Raw genomic sequence first — 17,451 nt, forward strand, 5'->3', positions numbered from 1 at the left:
TGTCAACCAATCGTGTTTAAGTTAGAAGAAAATGATATTATGCCTGATGTAATTTCAATTAAATGAGTCTGCCCCCGCAGAGTGATTAAAAATTGGCAAATTATTTTATATTGTTTAACAAAGTGAAATAATTGTAAAAAAGTTGTTTCAAATGGTTAAATTTTTTTAAATGTTTGATAAAATAGATCATAAACGAATCATCAATACTATGTGGTTTGTTTAATACATAGCAAACCAAATGAAACTTAATGTAAGACTCTTGTTACTGTGTCAACCTTTCTCAAGTTTCCCAAAATAAATGGAAAATTCCATTTCCAAATGTATTTATTAGCTAAATACATCAATGCCAAACGCACTTAACACAATAAATGAAAACTTTACACATTATTTAATCAAAAACAAACATTAATATTGATTAACAAGACCTAAAAAAATGGTGTTTATCATCTCAACCATCCAAAGAAATGTCCTGCAACAGCTCCTTCTGTTGGCCAACAAAATGTTTGCAACACATGATAGTGTAAATGTATTAACCACTGACAGACAAACACAAAGAGCAGCTTCAAGAATTCCGGGCTCTTAAGAGGACCCTGAAGATGGCAGTTTGTTTATCTGCGAGTCACGTACCAAAAACAGGCAACTGGGGGAAAAAGAGCTCACCTTCCGTTCAAGAGGAGCCGCCAAAGCCGGGCTTCATTTAATCTGCGAGTTTGGACAACTGCCTGAGCAGGTTCGGGCAGAATACACACCTCTCACTCAAAAGGTCCTCAGTTCAAACAGGTTTTTCGTTTGTGAGTGAAGCTCCTCTCAACATGTCAGGCAGCCTCTGGAGAACGGCGTGGGTGTCTGTAAACGCGCAACTGGAATCTGTCTGATTACCTGCCAGAGGCCCGCTCAGCTCAGATGATACAGTCATAAAAGACGTTTCATAACTTTTCTCATGGGTTACTAAAACTCACTGTCTCGATCTTCAACTGACAGAGCATTTGTGGAATACAGACTGACATCAAAGATGTTTAATATACATGCACATTAGAGGCCCAGAAATGCAACAAAGGCAATGCTCAGGAAAACACAAGAACGTACAAAATCTTGACCAATATAGTATTAACAGCAAAAAAAATGGCAAAGTCGTACCAGACAGTTATCTGAAAACAGTTCCGCATTAAACTGAATCACCAAACAGTAATACATAAGTCAAAGATCCTCATCTTTTAAAATGATATTTATCTTCTATACAGCCTACTTTAAGACTACCTGACATCATAAATCCACTCACAGTCTCTATTTTTAAACTGGTCTATTGTGTAAGACAGCAGTTACTGGAATCAATGTCAGGAAACCAGCAGAGGAGAAAGACATGGACTCTCATACAGGTCAGTACAGGTGTGTTGGTTTCCAGCTTTAGCCTTTCCAGAGAGACGGGAATCTCCATTTTATTCACAAGCGATTTTGCCATCAAAACTGGACAGAGCGATGGCAAAGGCCTGCACAGCACACATCGGGTAGTTGTAGTCCAGCGTAAAAATGTCATCAGCTATTCGGCCAAACTGCATCACAATGTAGTCCACTGGGAGGAAAAAAGAAAGAAAAAAGTTCAAGTGAAGTTACAAACCTTTAGAGACATAAATGTGCATAACATGTCTTTAATAATAACATTTTTATAAATGCTTAAAAAGTTTCAAAAACCTTACAATTCATTTTGAAGCATACATGCACATAAAAAAACATACTTAAAAAAGTCATATAACAAGGGACTGCTTTGACTCATTTTCCAACTTTTAATTGTTATTATTATTATTTCCTCACTGTAGTTTTTGTTTTTTTCTTAGTGCAGGTTGTACAAATTCCAGCCTTTAGGACGCAGATATTAAGATACAGACAGCATGGTAAATCATGCTGTTGCTTGTTTTTACAGCTGATCCTTGGGCATTAAACACCGTTTTTGCTCCTGCTTGTTTCTCCAGCACTACATGCACAGTAGCTTTAATGTTGTTACTGGTGCTTCCTGCTATTTGACAGGAAACGTTACCAATAAAAACCTGCACATTATAGTTTTGAACAACTATAATTTATATTTGTTCAATTTTTGACCCTTGCAGTTTTAGTTGGTTTTATTTTATGCCAGTTTATTCAACTGTAAATTGAGTGTTCCCCTCTACCTCTTTCTAGAAAAATGTTGATCTTTTAATTAATGTATTTGTTATAAGGTATTTTAAAACATCAACTGAATAAGGATATATTCTTAAATTCCTTAGCTGTAAAGTTTTTTTTACTTAATATCCTTACTCATACATTTAAACCTCATCAGGCTTCTTCTCTGCAACACCTTGTCTTTATTTTAAGGTAAAATGTTCCATATTTTCTCTCCATCCCTCCATCACGTTCATGCTAGCATGCATACAGGCGTGCACCATGGGAAACACAGGCTGATAAGGAGCACTCACAGTCTTTGTTGTGAACTATCTGGAAGTTTTTGACAGAGGCCTGGGTGACTCTGCCGTTAAAGTTCAGCACATGAGACGCAGTTTCTTCGTTCCATACAGGCGTCTTGTTGTGAAGCTCAATCAGATTGTCCATCCTTCTATTCTGGTACCTTATCAACAGGCCGTCACATTCCTGGGGACAATTGCCAAGACATAAGTAAACATAAACAAAGACAACATTTGTTAGTACCCTTTATTATTATTATTAGCAATGTTTTTAATAAAGTTTTGTATAAAGCTATGTGCTTGTGTTTTTGTGAGGATGACTTAGAGTTATTGTTTTTCTGTGTTTTTTGGGGGGTGTATGCGTTCCCAGTGGTAAAGACCTAATCAACCCCACCCCTCTGAGGTATGAGCACAAACATGCACGCTTAACTTTAGCCCATCTTTCTTTTTATTTTTAAGAAGGCAAATGAAACTTGTGCTGCTAAAGTATTGCAAACTAATCCAGTACATCATTATAGTTGTGGAATTTTTTTCAGTTCATTCCTTTGATTAAATCATGAAGAACTCAATAATTTTTCACACGTCATCTGTTTATTATTCATCCCCTTCTACATTTTTTTCCTCTGCCAACATATGTTTTTAGCCCTAAAGCTTGGATTTAAACTGATCTAACTTCAAATAATATTTGTATGCAGCAGCACACCTTGTTTTTGCACGTTTTCTCCATGCATGAGGCCTGCACAACATTTAGTGCCACAAATTGTGACACCAACGTAATTTGAGTAAATATATTTCAGACACTTTTTCAAAGAAAGTAAGAAATGCATGATATTTCTCAAAAATTTATAGTCACTATCAGTTTTCTGAAAGTCTTGGATCTTGTTTTTTCTGAAAATTGTAAACAGATTAGAGTTGTTTGTCATTCTGCTGTGTGTGTGATTCATTTTACATTTCTTGGTCTGAGCGGCACTCTTTCACTGTCCTTGTTCATTCCTGGAATGATGACTGTCATCCTTCTCGGTCCTTTCATACCTAGAACATTTGTTTCCTGAGGGTAGAGAAAATTCGGTTACATTCTTGAACTGTGGAGCCAGTAAAGGATGATGAGTAAAACAAACAACCAAACAAAAAAAAATCCTCACATAGATGATGCCTGCTAACTCCTGCCGTGCATTAGACATGTCTGGAAGAGCTCTTTCTGGATTCAGAGCGTTGTCAAATACTGTAAATTTAGTTCCCATTAAATTTGACCTGGGCACGAGAAGAGATTTTTTTAGTATAAGAAGTTATGGCCACATATTTCCACTTCTGTTTCATCTAAATGCGCCATACCTCAACTTTCCGACAAAGTTCTCTCCACCTCTTGACAAATCTGTGGCATCAATGGAGATAAGGTAATTTGAAGTTGTGCTCTTCTTTCTTTTCCTTCCAGCTAACAGGAATGTCTGCGGTGAAAAAGGACAAAGAAAAGCGATGATCCAGGTTTTTCTAAAATATTGTTGCAGAATATAAATGTTTTTTAGTGTTAAGACCTCAAAACATATGGATTGCAGGCCTTAGACATTATACAATTATATGGATGCCTCAGAATCTGGTTGACTAAAGGGAAACTGGCCTTTTTGTCATTGTCTAGATGAAGGTAGTAAATGGGGTAGAGGCTCTTATCCACCCCTCTCTGGTCCCGCGTTACTCTGCACTTGACAGTCACACCCTGTGGAGCCGGATCCATCACAAAATCCTCCAGGTTGTCAAATTCAATCTCAGGTGAGGGGGGTCTCTCCTGAAAAATAATAAATTATAATTCTAACACTCTGATCAGAACCTTTTCATGACTTTGAGAGGCAAAGACATTAATGTCACGATTTGGGATACCTTCTTTTTCTTCCCTTTCCCTTTCTTTTTCTTAGACTTCTCTTCTTTCTCTGACTCAGACTCTTCACTTTCTTCTGCTTTTCCTGAAATAGATAAGCAACAGGGAAACACTGTTTTAAAGCATGCCGAATCACGAAGAGCTCATGCAAAGGTCAAATTGACCTTTTTTCTTTGTCTTCTTGTCTTTGTCCTTGCTTTTGTCCTTATCCCCGGACGTTTGGAACATGGATGCGGAAGCAGCCGTGGATTTTTTCTTTGATTTGGTTGACTTTGTATCCTCTTCGCTCTCATCACTGTCTGCCTTGGCAGCTGCTCATAAACAGAAACATTTGTTGGATTTCGTTCAATAAAGTGCATTCCTGTAAAGTGTAAACTGAATGTGCATCATCATTGACAAAACAGAACCTGGTCTGTAAAATGCAATCTGCAACTACTAATACATAAAATCAACACATATTTTATTGATTGATTGCATTTTTTGCATTGATTGGAAAAAATGCAAGCCGGTTTTACTACCTTTCTTTTTGCTCTTTGAGTCTTTGTCTCCATTGATCATGAACATTGACGCTGGCTCTTTCTTCTTGTCTTTTTCTTTTGATTTGGACTTTTTTTCTTTTCCATCTGAGTCTTTGTCCTCTGAGAAATGAAAAGCAGAATTTCAGAAAAATGACCTTGAAGGTGACAAAGCTAACGGTGGCATGAACAATTACTAAAAACAAAAATGCAACCCTTTCTTTCAAAGAACACAAGCTCAGTCATTTGTGGAGGAGAAAGAAGGCAACAACGCAAACCCAATCTCTGACCGGATGGTCAGAAATATCTGAGAATGCAGCAGATGTGGAACAGCAGAGCTAATGTACAACAATTTAGGTTACCTAAAGTGTGACCTTGTTTGAATGTTCTACTACAATTCTAGAGCCTATTTTATAGTTTGTTCTGGGTGGAGGAAAGACTAAAACTGAAATTGCCCTGACACCACATGCACAAGTATTTGCTTCTTTTAAATTTCTATGCTGAGGCACAAGCTGAAAAACCTGAAAGCGCATAACTTGGATTGGGAAGAATGTCAAATTCCCTGCTCAAATTAGTGGCATAAGTGTCGTGCCCCCAAAGCTCGATTACACCCATGATTCTGTCAACATGCGCGCCTCAGACTTGTTTCGCAAAGATGGATCTGTCTCAACATGCCCTCACTGCTAAACTCTCTGAAAAATGGCTTTTTAAAGTCCCTTTTTGCTCAAGCATGTTGAATGCTTTTCCTTTTATTTTTTTTTAACCAATACTAAACATTAAATAGCCAAATACCTTGAATGAATTGAATTTTATCCTGGTCTTGCAAAAATTGTGAATTGATTGTCAATAAAAAAAAAAAAACCTGAATTGATAAAAACATGTTCAAATGAAATTTTTATGGGAGATTTCTCTTCAGGGATCAAAGATAACTTTTTATTATTTTATTTTATTTAAATACATAACAATGTATATTAATAACAAATTACATTTGTTCTGAGCAAAAGTCAACAAATGTTTAAGTTATACAAACAGCCCACAAACTAATGAAATATTCTCTGGAATTAAACTGTGACTGTGCTCAAAAGACTGTGAAAAATAGTGAGTGTCTTGAATAAAAATTGACAGTAAAAATCTCTTAAAAGCAATTATAAACTGAGAGGACATCCTGTCACTTTTTCAGTGTAATCTCAACATCCAACTCCCAATCAGCCTCACAATCTTTATCTCCACCCACAGCTCCAAGCAGTGTCACGTTCATCTCAGGAGAGGAGAAACAAACCTCTTTTGTTCTAACTTATTTACCTTGTTGTTAAAAGCAAATGCTTGTCAGGATCTACATCTTTTTACGAGGAAGTCTGTGCACCACTGATGTTCTGTTAGTGCTTTTATTTTTTTTGATGTTATGACTTTATTTATTCTTTTTCCCATAAAGAAACGCCTTAACAATCTATACTGGACTTTTATAATTAAATGTGTAGCACAGCAGACCACATTAATATATGTTTTGGTTTCCTTCAGGAACATGTTAAGTTAAGTTGTTTGAAACATTTTAATGAATATCTTTGATAATGCAGGCGTAAAGTCTAATAAAATGAAAAGAAATCAACATTCTATCTTCAACCTAATGCACTAGTTTGATTATTTTAGCCTGAAATGATCCAGAGTTTCACTGCTTCCCCAGAAAATGTTTAAATGTTTATAAGCTAAATTCATAAATCATAAATTATCTAGGTCAGTTCATTAAGCAAATATTTAAAAACAAGAAATTATATCATTAGTCCAAAGAATGGAGTTTCACTTTTACGTTGCAAAAATATTTATAACTTTTCTTTAGATTAAATCTTCAGTTTTGTTTGTTTCGCATTCAATTTTGCAAACTCTCACTATTTTACAACAAAAATCATGTAATCCTCTGACCAGTAATCTAGTCACTTAGGTGTAGTTTTAATCATCCAGCAGTATTGGGTGTTTAATGTATTAGTCTTATTCCACAGCAACAAAGATAAACTGGACTCAGTTTAGCAGTCTTTAAATCTTTCACTCTGTTAACTTCTCTTTAATAACTTCCAACAACCAGCTGCTATATGTAAAAAGTGCTTAAAGAAACCTGATCGTTTTTCTAGCACAGTCAGTGAAATAGTGGCAGCACAGAAAAAGAAAAATGTTAACAGTCAGTGCGTTCTTCCTACCTTTAGATTTGGATTTTTTCTCTTTAGCAGAACTTGCAGATGGGGAACTCTCCTTTGCCGCTTTTTTCTTTGTTTTCTTTTTTGGGGTATCCTCTTCTTCGTCGTCATTGTCGTCGCCTTCCGTGTCTGAACCTTGGAATATTGAGAAACAAACACACAAAATGAACTGTACAACAAGCAAACAACCACAAAAACAAAACCCTTAAAAGTGTCAGTTCCTCACCTTTCTTCTTTTTCGGAACACTTTTGGGTTTCTTCTTTGGTTCTTTTTCTTTTTCAGGATCGTCTTTGTCTTTTTCTGGTTTCTTTTTCTTTACCTTTTTACCACCTATCACATGGATATTTAAAGACATGGAGGTGTGATGTAGATGGTAAAATCATTTGCAGTCAACTCCTTTTTTATAATCAAATTCTCTCAGTTAGTTTGTTTAACTCACTTTGAGTGGTGGAGCTGTCCTCTTCAGGTAAATCCAGATTCTTTTTTGTCTTTGCTTTTTTGGGTTTGGCATCACTGCCATTCGACTTGGCCTCAGTTGTGCCATTGGTCTCTTTTTTCTTTTTTGGCTTCTGGGTTATCTTTTTTAAGACAAACAGATCAAAGTTAGACTTAAAAAACTGCGAAGATAAAGGAAAAACAAAATGGCAACAAAATAGTAAAAATAACTCACTGGAAGCATTTGATAGTAAAAAGGCAAGAGGCAGAAAGAATGAGTCATACAAATGAATCACAACATAACTCTAACACATTATTAATAAATTACAAATGATCCAATATGATTCAATTTGGCTTATACTGAAAAACAAAATAAGCAGCAAACTGCAAGTGATACACAGATTTCTACTTTCTTGCAACGAAGAATCCACTGCTATTTCTGATAATACAGTGTTGTAACAAAAAGAACAACGCGTTTTGTAATGCTTTTATGCAATTGTATTTTTTGGTTTCCATCTGACTACTAGAAAAAGCTTTATTATATCAAAGTAAATATGGGACAATGTCTTTCAAACATTTATTCTAAACATAGTTTGTTATGTAAGATACCACTTTTTTTTTTAGTTGTCAACTGCGCTTGCTAAGATTCCAGTAGTTAACATAATGGGAGTCAAGCATTCGGAAAACTACAATTAAGTATTTAAAGTAATTTAGGATTCATTTATTAAAACATCTTTTGGATGGTGGTGAGGAGATTTTCTTAGAACTTTGAACTCATTTAAAAATGTTTTCATTTCAAATAAGTTTGATATTAAAACCATTACTTTCATCTTATAATAAATACAAGAAAAAAAGGGCTTTCTATTGATATTAATTTTAAAATATATATAATTGAGTCAGATTTAAGAAAAAAAACATTCCACCCGGGGACAGGCGAGTCGCAGGGAAAGAGGTCAGTGTGATTGCAGCAACGGAAACAGTAGATGTAATCCTATTAGATCCAGATCTTACATCCACGGAGTGAAGCGCTATTTGTGTCAACTGAATATCCAAATGATAAACTGACTTCTAACAGAAATGGAAACTTCTTATGTTGTAAGGAATACTTGTTAAACAATGAAACCATGGATAATGCATATTTTTTTTCTTTATTTGTGTCCATAAAAAACAGATTAGGAATTTTGCTTTGAGTTTATTTCCAGAGAAAAAAGCTAAGAATTAGTGTAATTTTCACTCACATTTTACCAATAATCTTAAGTACTGTATTAAGGCTCTTATCTATAAAGGAAAATGATTAGAAAAAGAAAATAATTAATTCTAACAAACTATTGGAGTTATCTATCAATTTGAGTGTTAACACTGTTGTTGCTAAACTTTTTTGGGTATTACTTAGCAAACAAACTGTAACTTTGTGAATAATAGGTTTTAATGCAAACTAGTCATAAAAAGTTCATTTTTTTCTGTCAGCAGAAGAGACTTCTTGGTTTGCAGTGATGCTCATATTTTGGTGTTGTTGAATGTGCTGTGACACAGGTTACATTTCTTTCAAGTGAATCACTAACCCATCCAAATTCAAAGACAAAAGAATCCTTAAATTTAGGTCTAAACAACATAACAATCAAAAATGAAATAATGGACGAGCTAAAGCTGCCTTTTAGGGGTGGTTCAACTAGGACAAAAGCTCCAAATAGCAGGCAAACAATTCAAATAGGCACCAAACCATAGTTTTTTTAAGTAAATCTGGAAAAAATTATTTTTTTACCTTGTCTGTTGACATGGTGAATATGCCAAACTTTGCTCTACAGTGAGTGTCTTTAGTAGTTAAAAAAATAGAAATAAAAGCAGGCTTTTAAAGCAAGATAATGAAGAATGAGAAAGCCGTGTCCACTCTGTGCCTCAATCAGCAGAAAGTTGTTAATAGGATTTGTGTGTAAGGCCATCTGCTCTGCAGAAACACGTCAACAGGAGTTACCCAGGCAGCTTTGCTGGGTAAAGACTTGTTTGTCATGCCTGTCCAATCTCAGACCAATGATCACAAGACAGTGGCCATCATAACATTGAGTCATCTATTGAAAGGCCCAAATGTGTCCTGCACCCCATAGCAACTGTACTCATTCTATACCAGTTAAGGAATAAAACCAGAACATCACTTGTCCCTTAATAAGGAAGACAAAGTAAGAAAATATTCCACTTTACACATTTTTGCAACATTTTATTTTGCATCTAGATGAATCCAAATTGCAAATCCAATAACAAACAATTGTTTTAAAAAAGGGAATAAAAGTTGCCTGAATAAAATACATGTACCGTACATATATACATGTATGTTCTGTATTTGCTCTTACAAACCAGCAGCATCACAAACACTGAACTAAAACAAACATTGAGTTCTTTAGATAATCTGGATGTAAAGTGGCAAGCTTAGACAAAAGGAAACCATTATTCTAAACTAAATCCCTCTCATATTCCTCCTAAAAAATGGCACAACTTACTATAAAATCACAATGCATGCACACATGTTCAAGAATTTGTTGTTTATTAATCTTTGAGGTATTTGCAGACACACTGGAAGCATGAAAACCAAACTCTTCTGAGAGGATTGCCAAACCCTATAATTTTTCCATCCCTTTTCTTGCGTGTCATCTTTTGATTAAAAATCATGTATGACAGATAAAAATTACAAAATCCTCTGATGACTTTGACTTACTAGTCTAAAATAGCACCAAAGTGAAAAAAACTAGATTTATTACCTAAAAAGGACTTCCTCACACTACAATTTTCTTACAACAAACATTATAGCTCTTACTTAAAACTCTAGTAAGTACATATTAAACTAATATTTTTAATGCAGCTAAGTTCAGCAAAACATATTTAACCCTGAAAAAGAGCATGGATCATGTCATGCAAAATATCAATTTTTTCTGGGAACAATGGTTCAGCAGGGCTGTCCTATAACATTTTCTCTTCTACTTATTGGTTTAGCAGCTCTTGGCTAACATAATGGAGAGAAAGACCAGCAAAGTCATTGTTTTCATTGGGAAAACTGCACATTTTTATAATACTGAATGCGACATTGGGGGCTTTTGATCACACCAAGTTCTTAAACAGTCAATGGCGAAACCACATCTCTTTGAGAAGCCAAGGGTGTCACATGACCTGTAAGAGGCTTTTCAACAAAGCAACAAGAACCCCCCCCCCCCCCCCCCCCCCCCAACAAAAACACTACTGAGATGCTACGACCCTTCACCTCAAATTAACTGAGAATCAGCTGCTTGCCATCTGTGACTTGTTTTTAATTTTTCCTCTTTGTCCATAAAAAATATAATTTACGCTTACGGTATTTAAATTGTCGAAAATGGAATGTCATTACTTATTTAAGTGACAGTATTTAATGGCAGTTAAATAAAATTAACTTTAGTTATATAGAAGTAGTTGGATCTAGACTTTAGGAAAGTACTCGAGGATTCTATAATAAAATTTCAATTAAATTAAGCCTAAAGTTTTGCAGTTTTGCCTCAGAGTGCAATATCTTCAAGTGGCCAACAGATGCTGCTGTACACTAGGAGACACAAAGCAACGTCAGATCATAGACAATGTGCCAGTGAGGCAGCAGGGGGCACACAAAACTCTAAGATGTGGGTAATTCCTGCAAATATAAGATTGTATAACTTGGCTTGGTTGAAATCATATTTTATCCCATTTAAACATGTGTTTTAAATAAGAAAAGTGGTTATAAATCTTTGACCTGCTGTGATTTATTGTGAAAGCTGCATACACTGCTGATGGAAAGTAAGAAGTAAGGAAAAGAAAAAGAAAAATCTGGTTTATGAGGCTGGAATTGATCTGCAACAGTGTTCTGTTCACACTTTTTAATCTGCTGACTGCTGAAAAAGCTCCAGACTAATGGCTCTGTTGGCATTCCTGCAGACGCTTGTCAATAACATGGCAGTTGGCGGGCCGCCTAAGGAAGGGCAGTGACCTCGAGGGAGCAGCAGTGAAGTCTCAGGGGTCTTAAAGAAACAGTTTCTTCAGACTGTGCCTTCCTTATCATGCGGTTTGGCTTCAGGCACTTCTCACGTCATTTGCATTTTATTGCAGAGTTGGTGAACATTGTTGAAGCAATGACAAACAGGACAGGGTGGAGTTTAACAAAGCTGCAACAAACTCTGCTTTTAGCAAAGTTCTGGAAGAAATAGAAATGCTTCTATCAAAATAAATCAGATATGGACAAGTCACAGTCAATTTACCACCATTTACAAGCCAAAAATAATAAGATAATTAGAATTCGATTTAAAGGGGAAGATTGACCTCAATATTTTCAGTGAATTCACAGCTCACGCTAGTTGTGTGCCAAAATGGCATTCTGGTTGAATCCCTGTGACCCAGTGGGACTGTAGAGACTAGTAATCGGTCATCACACACCCCAGGAAGCATTAAACAACAACAAAAATATCTAGATGTTCACAATAGGCAGAAGAGTATGATGGGAAGTGAGATGGTTTGGACACAAGCACTTTAATTTCCTTTAAAAAAAGTCCTATCTGCTTTCCTTATCCTGTTTATCACACAAGTGCTGTGTTGAGACCTACGTTGATCCAGAAAATTGTAAGCTGAAAATTGAGAACTGCCTTTGTTGATGAATCTGACTTTCATGATTGATGATGATAACATTACGGGAGCTGATTAGAGATTTATATCAACTTGATACTAAACCAAAGCAAATATTTGTGTTCTTTTTTGGTCATAAATACGTTTAATTAATACACAAAATATTGTTTACTGTTTTTAAGTTATACATATTTTGCAAGTTGGTACCCATTTTTATTTTAAACATTTCTACCTTGATTATAAATCAAACCAAAAAAATGAAACTTATGTTCTTTTTATTGCTTTTTTGAAAGTTGCTTTTGTTTCAGTTTTTACATTTTCTTTTCTACTTTCTACATTTACTTTGCTTCCATTTCCACATTTTTCTGTACTTTTTACACTTCTTTTATTATTATTTTTCCCGGAATCAGTTTATTTAGACTTGTTTATTTAGAATTATTTAAAATTGTTTTTCCTTACGGAGAAGGAGGGTCTAAAGGCAGGGATGTCCAGTTTAACTTTAGTCGCTTTACATCCGAAGGCTAGGCTACATGCTACGTAGCTTTTATTTTTTACTTTGTTGTACAAAACGTAAGTACAATACAAAGCACAATTTTGCATAGTAAACTTCAGATATGCCAGGGAAGCATACATGTTTCATGCATTTTACATAAAAAGATTCAAGTTTCTACAACCTTCATACAAACATGAAGCTTTCTGGTTATGACTTTTGGAGATGTTTTCGAGATACATTTCAATTTGTTTAAATAACACAGGGGAAAAAATAGAAGATGAAGAAAATTTGTATTTATGAATATACAATTTGCCAAATATAATAATAAGATTAATTATGTGTTTTTATTTGGGTCAAAGTGTTTATTACGAAAGCCAAAAATTATATATTCAAATTTCAGAGTGAAGTTGGGGTGAATATGATTTCTGATAAATTGTAAACAGTTCTTCCAAAATTTCAGTACAATTCCAAAAAGATGGTTAATTGTTTCTGGATGTTTTTTGCAAAAGGTACAGTTAGAATCAATTGTTTTAATATATCTTAGCATGAATTGATTAGTGGGGTAAATTTTGTGAATTGTTTTAAAAGAAACTTCTTTCATTTTGTTATTTATCATACATTTTTGGGTCACACTCCAGCTTTTTCTCCAAATACTGTTGGGAGCAAAACTTCTACAGTAGTTTTTGGTACATGGTACAGAAATGACATCCCTTTGAAACAAGGCACGTCTTTTTTTGTTGTTGTTCTTGTGGGTAGGAGTAAAGCAGATTTTTCATGTGGTGGTTTCAGTTGCAAGAAATAGAGGGCCTTTCTTTATTCGTAGCAGTTGTTTTAAACATTTGGCATCAAACACAATGGCATACTCTTTAGGAGTCACAACGAGATTGTTTTTAGTGTTTAATTCAGTATACCTTAATAAACGCCCATTTGTGTCAAAAAGTTGGCCCACCAGCAGAATCTTTTTCTCAAACCAATGTGGAAAAAACAAAGATTTGTTCGTATATTATATATATTTGTTGTTCCAAATAAGGAAGTTATGGGGAGAGAAATTGTGTTTGTGTAGAAGTGCCCATGCAAGAAGAGCTTGTTTGTGTAATGCTGATAGTTTAGCTGGTATTTTCGCAACATTAAAATGACAAAGAAGAAGAAAATTAAGGTTGCCTAAAATTGAAAATATAAAATATGGAGATGTATCCCAAATTGAAGTAGGATTTTTTAAGTAAGATTTTATCCAGTTTATTTTAAATGTGTTATTTAGGGTTGTAAAATCAAGAAAGTTTAGTCCTCCATTCTCATATGAGTTCATTAAAACAGATTTTTTTTTAAAATAATGTATATGGTTTTTCCAGATAAAGTTAAATAAAATTTAATTTAACTAATTTAAATTTTGATTGTCCACGTACAGAGATAATGCAGAGTAAGAGTCGAGAGATTCCCTCTGCTTTTGACAGCAGTACTCTGCCTTTTAGGCCCAGGTCTCTTTGAAGCCATAAGTTAAAACGTTTTCTGGTTTTCTCAATTACGGGACTGAAATTTAAAGCACTTCTCTCTAGTTCTTTTTGGGTGATGATAATCCCTCGGAATGTTACCCTTTCTTTGATGGGAATTTCACATATGGATCCTGTTTGATCATTTTTGATAGATAGTAATTCACATTTTTTAATGTTAAGATGAAGTCCAGAGACATTAGAAAAAGCTTTTTTAAGCTTTAGGGCTCGAGGAATTTGACTGCTATTTAAAAAAAAAGGGTTGTATCATCAGCTAGTTGGCTAATAAGAATCTCTTTCCCAAAGACGGAGATGCCTTTCAAATTATTTATAGTTATATAATCTGCCAAAGTTTGAGTGTCTAATAAAAATAGATATGGCGATGCTACGTAGAATATCATTTGTCCTGTTGTATTTGAATGCATCACAGTTACAGGGCCACGGTGATTGGTCGAGATGCATTATGGGATATATGTGATGCATGATGGGATACGTAGGATGTAGCCTTCGGATGTTAAGTGACTTCGAACGAGTATGTTAATAAAAGACAAGTCCTGAATATTATTATTCCTATTCCACTCTTAAGTGCAATATCCGCTGGCTTTCCATCCGGAGCTCGTAGCTCATAGCTCGAGGGAGCTATGGCCAGAGAATCACTGCGGTATGGGGAAGCAGCAAGCTTGGGCATCCTAAATATTATTATATTTTCTCTTATTTTCGTTGAGACAATAATAAATAGATCATTCTTTTTCATTTCTTTTTTATTTTTCCCCTCTTGAATGAATTTGGGTCACAGAGACACAGAAGTAGCCGCGGAAAGCGGCTTTTGCGGCAGGATGGAGACCGTAGCGGGATGTGAATGAACGCAGACATGGAGACATGATTACTGATGCTTTTGTGCTTTTTAAAATAAATACATCTGATCTCTAAACATCCTCAGTGTCCTCCATGCAATGTAATGAGAAATACACAGACAGAAATGTGACGGTATCTGCTGTAAATCCAAGTATGGCTAACATCCGTGTTTATGAATGACTAATCACGTGAATAATTATTTAGTTCGCACTAATTAAACATTTCGAGGGAACGAAATATTATTTTGTGGGAACAAGATATTAATTTGTGGAAACAAGATATTTTTTATTTTATCCATGTCAGGACACGGGCTCCGTAATTTTATGCTTTAGTTGCTTGGGGGTGAAACAGGTCTAAGTCACGTTAAAACGTAAACTTTTGGATTTCCTTGGAAACAGTTTTTTTTTAACCATGCCCACATTCCTAAAACATTCACATATGTTTTTTTATTAAATCGTTTAGCATGAGCCAAGGATTCATGTGTTAAATTTTCACAGTATTTCGGTAAGAAATGTGCGTGCAATAGGGAAACGCCACTTTTGCGAGCTTGCAACGCAAACGCCGTTCAAAATCTCTAACCTCAAATTCCAACATTTTTTCTCATGTAGCTTTCCAATAATGCTCGAGGAGTTAGGAGGCGATAGATTGAAATCCAAAAATTAAAATCAGTAGAAGGTGCTGTGATTTCTTTTGTGAGGAAAATTCAAGATGGCGGCCTTTTCCAAGGGTCAAAGTTCAACGAAAGTGTGATTGTGGTTGTAGACTCAAGCTGGTGGCATGTATGTGAAATTTTTGTAAGGAGTGGATAAATAAAAGTTTTTTTTTTCCATATTCACAGAGGTTGTGTTATTTTGTCAAGGGCTTGATGTAAATTTACATGAAGAAACAAAGAAAGAAAACTAGTAGGCGCTGTATAAACCAGAGCACAGATAAAAGTTTTTTTACAGCTTAGCACAAATGTAGCACAGCATCCTGGGAATGCTGTAATGGAGGGAGTGATCTAAACTACTACAAATGTTGTGATGCTCCCAGCTAAAATGAAATGAAAGGAATAAAGTTCAGGGAGAACTGCCTTGAGTCTCCATGTGAGGCTGTCAGCAGAGCGTGCAAATGCTTCACAGACTTGAATATTTAAACATCTTTTTTGAAACTTTGCCAATAGAGGCTGGCCTGAACCGTAGCAGTTGAAGGTTTTACAAGCCCAGTGTTTGTGTACAGGAAGAGAAAGACACACGGTGTGATCTGCACAGGGAGTTTGGAGTGTGTCTTTCTTTCGAGCTGATTTAGGATTGATCCGAGGTGGATCGATCTGAATAAGTCATGTTTGTCTTTTTTTATGGATTAATAACAAACCTTCAGAACAGGAGGAGATCATTTCTGGAAAGTAGACAGCGTGCGGGGAAAAAAGGGCTTGTTGTGACGTCAAACTGAAAGCTGTCTAGGATAATGCCTGAAGGAAAGCAAAGGTTTTGTTGTTTTATTTTAATCAAGAGACATTCTTTCAAGACTCAATCGTCGGATTATCTAATAAATGTTTATGATTTGCTTAGGAACCTCACTTCAAAATAGCTTCATTTTTTTGGGAGATCTCATCTGACTTTTCTATACAGCTCTTTAACATAAAAAGTTATTTTCGGGTGTATTAAAAGAAACATCTCAAGCTCATTTTCCTGTTGAATGGATAGTAAACAGTATTTCTTTTCAGCAACAATCAAATGAAAAGTTAAGGTAAAAAAAGAGGGGGTGGAAAGGCATGAATGGATGCACAGGCAGGTAGAGAACAGCTAAAGTTGTTCCTAAAAAAAAAAAAAAAAAAAAAGGAGAACTGTGAAATAGGGTTGGGCGATGTCCCCTAATTTGGCCGTTGACGATGTTTGCTGTCAACCATCGGGATGGACGATGATATCGTCGGGGGGGGGGGGGGGGGGGTATTTTTACATTTTTCGTTCTTATATAACTGCTATTCGTTATTTTGCTTTTTTCATTTTATTTCCCAACTAATGGTTAATCCGCGATGATCCAGTATAAACTGAGGGAAGTGACTTTAACAGAAAAAGTAACAAGCAAGATAGAAAAGAAGTAGTCCGCTCCCGCACTTAGCGAAGTGGACCGGCGGAGTGCGGATTTACAGCTTTGTGTTTGATGGGAAGGGGGGGGGGTACATGAGCGGTATGTGTGGGAGATTTAAGACTGCGATCCGTCCCGCAGCTCTAGGGGTACGAGCTATCAAACTCAGAACCGGGTCTAAACGTGTGTCTGAGCACAGCTCGTATCGTCAGCACACACAGCGGTTTGAGCATCAAAGCAGAAATGTCGCTCAGTCCTTAGAAAACATTCAAACAATCACGCGGATTTGTGTTTCCAGTCGTGTCCCGACTAAATAAAGGCTGATGTTATTCTTACACGTTTACGTGCAGCGCCACCCAAAGCTAATGTTGTTAGCCCGTGTTAGCATACTGCTAATCCTGGCTCCGTTCAGAAAAAGCACTGACCACACGGATTAAAATTCAAATGATGAGCGAACAGATGTTTCATAATAACCGTAACATTATTAAAAGCACGTTTAGAA

General features: G+C 35.6%; 1 protein-coding gene across 1 annotated transcript; it reads right to left on the reverse strand.

The window, feature by feature from the left end:
• Positions 1–306: 306 nt before the first annotated feature.
• On the reverse strand, positions 307–9,387 carry LOC101169442 (tubby-related protein 1). The gene is made up of 13 exons (XM_004068791.4): positions 9,202–9,387; positions 7,444–7,573; positions 7,230–7,334; positions 7,007–7,138; positions 4,821–4,940; positions 4,467–4,613; positions 4,305–4,387; positions 4,048–4,212; positions 3,765–3,877; positions 3,575–3,683; positions 3,382–3,480; positions 2,448–2,619; positions 307–1,570 (listed from the first exon to the last, which is right to left on the reverse strand). The coding sequence occupies exons 1-13, from the start codon at positions 9,214–9,216 to the stop codon at positions 1,437–1,439; spliced, it is 1,524 nt and encodes a 507-aa protein (XP_004068839.1). The 5' UTR covers positions 9,217–9,387; the 3' UTR covers positions 307–1,436.
• Between the last annotated feature and the right edge of the window lie 8,064 nt (positions 9,388–17,451).

This window comes from Oryzias latipes, chromosome 5, assembly GCF_002234675.1.
Source record: "Oryzias latipes chromosome 5, ASM223467v1".
NCBI classification, from domain to species: domain Eukaryota; kingdom Metazoa; phylum Chordata; class Actinopteri; order Beloniformes; family Adrianichthyidae; genus Oryzias; species Oryzias latipes.